At 61.1% G+C, this 7,379-nt stretch overlaps 1 protein-coding gene across 1 annotated transcript; it reads right to left on the minus strand.

Annotated features, from left to right (window-relative positions):
* Positions 1–1,095: 1,095 nt before the first annotated feature.
* Positions 1,096–6,657, minus strand: CORO1A (coronin 1A). The gene is made up of 11 exons (XM_059036454.2): positions 6,461–6,657; positions 4,675–4,873; positions 3,391–3,513; positions 3,171–3,300; positions 2,901–3,085; positions 2,634–2,753; positions 2,330–2,434; positions 2,096–2,241; positions 1,923–1,980; positions 1,611–1,826; positions 1,096–1,309 (listed from the first exon to the last, which is right to left on the minus strand). Exons 2-11 carry the CDS (start codon positions 4,870–4,872, stop codon positions 1,205–1,207), a joined length of 1,386 nt encoding a protein of 461 aa, XP_058892437.1. The 5' UTR covers position 4,873; positions 6,461–6,657; the 3' UTR covers positions 1,096–1,204.
* Between the last annotated feature and the right edge of the window lie 722 nt (positions 6,658–7,379).

The raw sequence follows: 7,379 nt of genomic DNA on the forward strand, positions 1-7,379 counted from the left end.
CTGGGCCAGGAGAGCTAGTGACTACCCACAAGTCTGCTTCACTAGGAGGGCCCATCATCCCTTTGTGTGGGAGGCTGAGGCCCAGGCTCCAGATGGTCTCCTTCTCTCTGTACCACACCCCTGATTGGATCCACCCCCTGGGTTCACAGAGCTGTGGTGGAATCCCTCCCCATTCTATAGATGAGCAACTGAGGCCTGGAAAGAAGTGACTTGCCCAGGGTCACGTGGTTTGCATAGAGATTGAGACCCAAATGGGTAGACAGGGACATTTGTACGGCATGCCAAAGGGGACTGGGGGTTCAAAGGGGACATTTAGTCCTTGCTGTGGTCCCTATGTGGATGAACAAAGCCCTGCTGTGGCCGGGACACCCACCCCCAATAGTCCTGTGTCCCAGCTCAGGGGGGATCACCTGCTAAGTTGGCCATCGGAAACCCATTTCCAAGTCCCCCCTTGATGGGGCTTGACAGATTGAGGCCAGACCCAGGTGGAAGCCACAGACAGGGCTCAAGAGGCAGCTACGCCGTGCAGGGAAGGCTCTGAACTAGCAGGGGAGACTTGCATCTTGACTCGGGATCTGTCCCTTAGCATGCCCAGCTCCTGCTCTCAGCCTCAGTTTCCTCGCTTGTAAACTAGGGTCAGGGCCTATTGCTTTGATTCTAAGCTTTCTTCTTACAAAAGGACCCCTTATTTTGATCCTTTGGGCTTACAGTTTGAAAGATGTCACGTAAGTGCTGGTTGCTTCATTTTCCCCACAAGCAAGCAGCAGTGTCAGGACAGCTGCATGCAAGCTGATGTTGTGGTTGACCAGCAAAGACAGATTTGGGGTAAACAGAATGACCGAGGCTCCAGGCTAGAGCCCTGAGCAGCTTCGACCTACCAACTGGAAAACAGAGCAGGCTCCCAACCCACATCAGCACAGGATGGCTCCCTCCCACAAAGGCTTGTTCCTGTCTGTGGTCTAGGGCATTCAGAGGCATCTCCCCAGCCCGCCCCTGCCATGGGTCAAGCTCATCAAGGCTATGGAGGGGGAAGCTCAAGCGCAGGTCAGTTCAGCAGACCCAGAATCTGGTGACCAGTCACTGGAGTCTGAGAGGTACCAGAAAATAAAGCCATTTTATTAGTATTTTCTTATCTGCCATTGTGGCCTGAGGAGTAGGAGTGGAAGGGAGGGAGGTGGTGCCGTTGGCCTCAGCCGGTGGCCCTCTACTTGGCCTGGACTGTCTCCTCCAGCCTATCTAGGCGCTTCTGTAGCTCCTGCACCGTGGCCTGGAGCTTCTTCATCTCTTCCTCCAACCGGGATACGGCATCCTGGGGGATCCAGGGCTGCATCAGGCCCAGCTCCTCCCTGGCCACTAGGCCTCCTCCCAAGAGCCCCAGGGCTTGGGCCCTACTGACTCTCAGCCAGAGAGCTGCAGGCCTATAAGCCTGAAACCTGTTTCCTGAGGCCTCAGGATTATCCACTCCCAGCCCCCAAAGGATCCCCAACATTGTGAGTTTGGGCTGCCCCAAATGCCAGCCTCTTTCCACTGGGCCAATGACCACATCAGTAGCAGCCCCTGCCCTACCCCATCTTCCTGTCCTGATTCCTGGGCTCCCATCTGCCTCTCACCGAACTGGGAGCGCCACTGGCCTCGGGTGCCATCCTCTTGCGCCCAGTGTCCAGACCCCGGTTGATCCTCAGCTCCCGGCTCTTTGGGGACACGTAGCCATCCTTGAGGGAAATGAGGAGGGGCCCAGCGTCCCGACCCCCTAGCCACTCCTCAGCCGTGAGGGCAGCGTCAGGCCCTGCAGTGGGCGGGTACAGGTCCTCCTGGAACAGGTCCGACTGTGGGGCAAGGCCAAGACTGGTTAAGAAAGTGCTTGGGCCACACCACCACCACCCGCCACTCCGAGAGCCCGGGGAGGGACACTGGAGCATCACCTTTCTAGGCACCGTCATGGCGATGGGCTCACACCTCCGCTCGTGCAGCTTGTAGAATCTGTGGAAACAGGAAGGCGATCAGCAGCCACAGCATGGCAGGGCTGGGACGGAAGCTCGACGTGCAGTCGGCATTGCCCAAGGAGCATACTCAGGTCAGGGGCAGGGGCAGTTACCTGGCAATCTCACACTTGTTCACCTCCAGACCACGTTTGGGCATGTAGCCCATGCCACGCTGGGACTCCTTGGAACTGAACATGGAGAGATAGTGCAGGAATGGGGCCTCGGAAGTGATCTCGAAGTACCGGATAGAGCTGTCACCCTGCAGGTGGTGGAAAGAAGGAAGGATCAACACCGGCAGATACCTCCAGCGGTGGTCCTTTCCCAGTCCCCCTGCCCAACTGGGCCACCTTGCCACAGAGGTAGACAATGTTGGTGTCTGGGTCAAAGAAGGGCAGCAGGACACCGCTGCTCGTGTCCAGTTCCTGCAGGGACAGCGGCTCCTCCAGGTGCTTCTGTAGAGACGGGCAGGGGGTTATAATGAGCTGGGCCATGTCAGGCCTAGATGTGGTCCAGTGATGGAGGCGTGGGGTGGGGGGCTCATAGACCAACCAGCGGAAAACCCCATCTCGCGGTGGGTAAACTGAGGGCATGGCCTTCCAGCCAGACACTTGGCAGGTCTGGGGCTAAGCCTGTTCCCCGCCGGGCACTCACCGTGTCCCACAGCGCCACCTGCCGCTCACTCATGCGGCTGAAACCTGTGGTCAGGATATTTCCCTCTGACACAAACACGGCGCGCACAGGCCGGGTCCCCTCGTGGGGACGGTCCTTCTCCTGGAAGGAAAGGGAGGGGACCGGTCAGGCATCCGCATGCACCCCCTAAGGGCCAGGCCCCAGCTGGAAGTGGGTAGCATCTAGGGGCCTGGTTGGTGGTGGGTAGGAGGGGCAAAGCTCTCAGGGTCAAGGGTCAAGGCAACTCACAGCTACAATGGTGCCTTTGCGGGGCTCAATGATGCGGAATCGCTTGTCGCGGCAGGAGGTACAGATGAGGGCGCCATCTCGGCTCCAGTCCACGCTGTAGATTGTGTCCGGGTGCACGTCCGAGCCCAGCGTCAGCACGGCCGCCCCCGTGCCCACGTCCCACACCAGGATCACATTGTCGCAACCTGGGCGATGCCCCCAGTGTCAGAAGCCATGAGCCTTCCACCCTCGCTGTCGGGACCAGCCCTCCCTAGTTCTCCCCCCGGGCACCTGCACTGAGCAGCACGTTCTGGGCCGTGGGGTGCCAGACCACAATGCCCACGCGCTTGGTGTGGCCCTCCAGGGTGACGACAGGCTCCCGCAGGGGCAGCATCAGGCCCCCATCAGGGATCTCCCACACCTGCAGAGAAGCGGCGAGTGAGTCTTGGGGGCTCCAAATGTCAGCTCCAGTGCTGGAGCCCCCTCCTGGCCCGTGTGTCCCCACACTCACCATGACTGTGCAGTCCTCGGAGCCACTGGCAATGACATTATCATTGTGCGGGCACCAGGCGATGTCCAGCACTGGGGCCGTGTGGCCACAGACCATAGGCGCGTTCTTGTCCACACGTCCAGTCTAGAGGACACAGCAGGGCCTCTGAGGGAGGTGCTTTGCCCTCCAAACCCAATCCAACCTCCCCACTCCCCTCCACGAGGCACGGAGAGAAAAGCTGTGAGGTCCCTGGGAGGCAGAGCGGGGCCTGGGGTGGGAGGGTTTGGGCCTCTGCCCCAGCCCCAGAGTTGTCTGGGCAACTCAGTAGCTCAGGATGGGCACACGGGGCTGGTCCTGTCTTGCTGTCAGAGCCTTGCCAAGTTCCTGCCATCTCTAGCTCAGTTTCTCATCCATGCCCCGCGGCCCGGTACTCCCAGCCCAGCTTCCCCAGGTGAGGCCCCCATGGGAAGACAGGCCAGGGCCCTGGGCATGGGACAGGCTGGCGGGGAGGTAGTTATACTGGGGCTGGAGTTCCCCAGGGAAGTGTGTGTGAATGATGGGGCTGTAGGGATGGGTTCTTCCAGAAGGACAGGGATGGGGAAGTCTGTCATAACCGGCCCCCCGTCAGGAGCAGAGGTTTGGAAATGGGCTCTTCCGGGGACAGCTGCTGCAGCAGGGCTTCCTGTGTGAAGAGCGGGCCCAGCTCTCACCCCGACAACCACTTCCTCTTCTCTTGTTTCCATCGGCCCTTTTAAGGTAACAACTGAGGGCCTGTCTCCCCTTCCTGTCTCACCACCCAAGAGCACAGGAGTGTGCTGGGGGTGGGGTCAGCAGACAACAGGGCCGGGGAGGCGAGATCTGACGGAGGCCGGGTTGGGGGAGCGGAGAGGGTCTCTTACATCACCCCTGCCTGTGAGCTGGGAGCCAGAGCTTGCTGCGTTCCCAAGGGCTCCGAAAGGTCCCTCCAAACCCTAAGAGCACTGCTGGACCTGCCCAGACTCCATCCCAGCACTCTTCGTGCTCCCAAGGGGAGAAAGGTCCAGGCTGAGAATTGGGAGGCCTGGCCCTGGGTCTGCAGGACTCACTGTACGTCCCTTCCCGTGTCATCTCCTCCCTGAGCTTTAGCTTCCATCCGACCACTGCATGTAGGAGCTGAAGGAAGCATAAGGTTCATCTGGCTCAGCTCAATTTTACAGACAACACTGTGGTCCGGGAAGGCTTGGGGATAGTCAGTCACCTCATCAGGACCCCCAGGGGGCCACTAGATGACCAGAGGGGCCCCCCCCCAGGGCTCCAGGGACTCACCTTGCCCAGGGGCAGCACCAGGAAGGCCCCTCCCCCACTGGCCTCACAGATCAGGGCCACGAACTTGGGGTTGACAGAGCAGAAGCCACTGTCCCAGGTGTTCTGTGAGACGCGCACATCCTCATAGCACTGGTCAGCCTTGGCCGGCTGTCCAAACACGTGGCGGAACTTGCTGGAACGGACCACCTGCCGGCTCATCCTGGAAGGCACACAGGTGGAGGACTTTTCTCCCTTCAGGTCAAATCTGACCTTACAGTGGCCCCCATCTCCCCCAGGACACCCCTCAGCCTGGCAGTCATGGTCTCAGCTAACTTCCCCAGTGTGTCTCCCCGGCCCCTTGCCGCTCTCCTCTGTAACTGACATCCTGCTACGCTCACACTCGCCTTGCCCACACCTCCTCACCCCTGGCTAAACTGCAAGGCCCACCTTCTCAACCCGCCCCAGGCCTGGCTTCTGGACCCTCAGCCTCCCCAGCAGAGCCTGATGTGGGGTAGCACCTAGTGCCGATTTGACCACAGAATGGCTGACGGACACAGAGCCCTTCCTCTCTGACGGATCACACTCCGGGGCCTCAGTGCAACAGCGTGGAGGGTGGGTTCTCTCAGCCTCAGTGTCCAGACCTCACGTCCCCACACCCACATGAGAAGCTGCCTAGAGGCAGGGGCCCTCCCCGCCTCCAGGCCCAGGGCTGGACATGCTGAGGGAAGAGGCGTGTGGGTTTGCGTGGGAGGCACGTCCTCAGTGGCAGGAGGGCTTTGCCCCAGCAGGTCTCTGGGCACCAGAAACAAGTGGATGGCTCGGGTCCCAGCATCTCCTCCTCCATGCACCTCTGCTTCTCACCTCTGCTTAAGCAGGTGCCCTTTAGTGCCTTCTCCAGCCCCAGTGGAACTATCCACAGGAAGGGAGAGGCCGGCGCTCACTTCTCGGAGGTCCAGCTAGGATGGATTTCCCCCTGGGCTGGGTGACAGCGAAGCCAAGGGGCCTGCCTCTGGCTCCCCAGGCTCCAGGCCCCCATCCTGGCACCCAACAGCATCGCCTTCCAACTCACCGTGGGGGCCCCCCCCAGGGCCTCTCCTCCACAGCCCCAGCTTCACCCTTTTACCCCCACTTCAGGCCTAGCCCTTCTCACTGGGGGCTCCAGCCAGCCTCGCCCATCCCATGACTCTCCAGGAGGCTCCGCGGTGCACCCTCCTGGAAAGCAGGTGAGGAGCTTGCGTGAGGAGAAGCAGTCTGGGGGCAGGGGATCCATCCCAGGTGGGAAGCCTGGGTCTGGGGAGAGGGGAGCCGCAAATCGGAGGTTGGGCGACAGGAAGCCATCGTCCCACCCCACCTTCCCCACCGCAGGTACCAGGCCCCGGAAACCACGGAAAGGGGAACTTGGTCTTTTCTTGTTTTGCTCTCAACCCCTTCCTGTCTCCAAGCTCAGGGCAGCTGCTGGGCTCAGCCCACCCTGCCCCCGACTGCCACCCCAAAGACCCATTCTGGGGAGAGTCCGGTCGGCGCGTGTCCTGACCCACGGGCTCCCCCACCTCCATCTTGGCTGCGGTGGTCCCTCACCCTCGCCCGCTCCCGGAGCTCTCAGACGCGCAGACGGACCCTCCTCCGCGCACCCACACCCCAGGCGAGTCCCGCCACGCGGGCCGTGAACGGGCTGTGTCCCCGCCTCCGAGCCAGCTCGCTCTGACAGTCTGTCGGCCCCCGCAGAGGGCTTCTGCCAGGCTCCCGCGTGCCCCACAGGTGGCCCAGGGCAGCGATGCCGAGTCCCGTCCCCGGGCTCCAGCCTTACCTGCTGCTGAGAGATGAGTGACCCCCCTAAACGGAGAAGGGAGAGGAGGAGGAGGAGGAGGAGGAGGAGGAGGAGGAGGAGGAGGAGGAGGAGGAAGGAGCTGGAGGAGCCTGCGACTGCCGGCTGAAGATGCTCTTGTCAAGACAATGAATGAGGAGCGGCGGCGCCCGCCTCCTTAGGGGTGGCAGCGCCCCTTTGGGCGGAGCTCTTAAAGGGGAGAGCCCTTCCCTCCGCAGAGGCGCCGCCTCGCCCCACCAGCCCGCAGCCTCCCCTCCCCTCCCCTCCCCTCCCTCCGCGGAGAAGCTCAGCGCCTTAGCTGCCAATTCCAAACCAAAACAGATGCTGCTGGCCAGTCGCTGACAATCTGATCTGCACTTTTTAATGTCAAAATGTAAAAAATACCCGTTCCTTCTTCCCTCCTTCAGCCCACCCCCAGCCTACTCGCCATTCTTCGCCTGGCATTCATACAAGGGCCCATCAGTCCTCCCAGCAGGCCTTGGTACAGCACCCCCCCCACCCACCCACAGCTAAGGCTATGCTGCCACCTCTTCCCCCACCGACGACGCTCAGGGAACAGAAAGGCGGGTGGGGGGGGCAAGGAGGAGGGAGAAACCTGCACCCATCTGCACCCAGGAAGCCTGGGGCCTCTCCAGGCTCCTACATTCACAAGCAGGTGGCCTTGGGAGAAGTCACTTAACTTCTCTGGGTCTGTCCTCACCTAGGAGCACCTCTGCCTGCCTCACAGGGGTGAATGAAATCATTTGGTGTTATGGAGAGCCTCTTTGCTCAGGGGCTACGGAAGTGAAAAAGTCAGAGTCGAGTTCCTGCCCCAAAGAGCTCTCAGCCTACTGAAAGGAGAGGCACAAATAACAGCTCCAGGAGCTAAGTAGAGGCCGAAGCCCAGACTTCACACTCAAGA

Source organism: Kogia breviceps, chromosome 14 (assembly GCF_026419965.1).
Source record: "Kogia breviceps isolate mKogBre1 chromosome 14, mKogBre1 haplotype 1, whole genome shotgun sequence".
NCBI lineage: Eukaryota > Metazoa > Chordata > Mammalia > Artiodactyla > Physeteridae > Kogia > Kogia breviceps.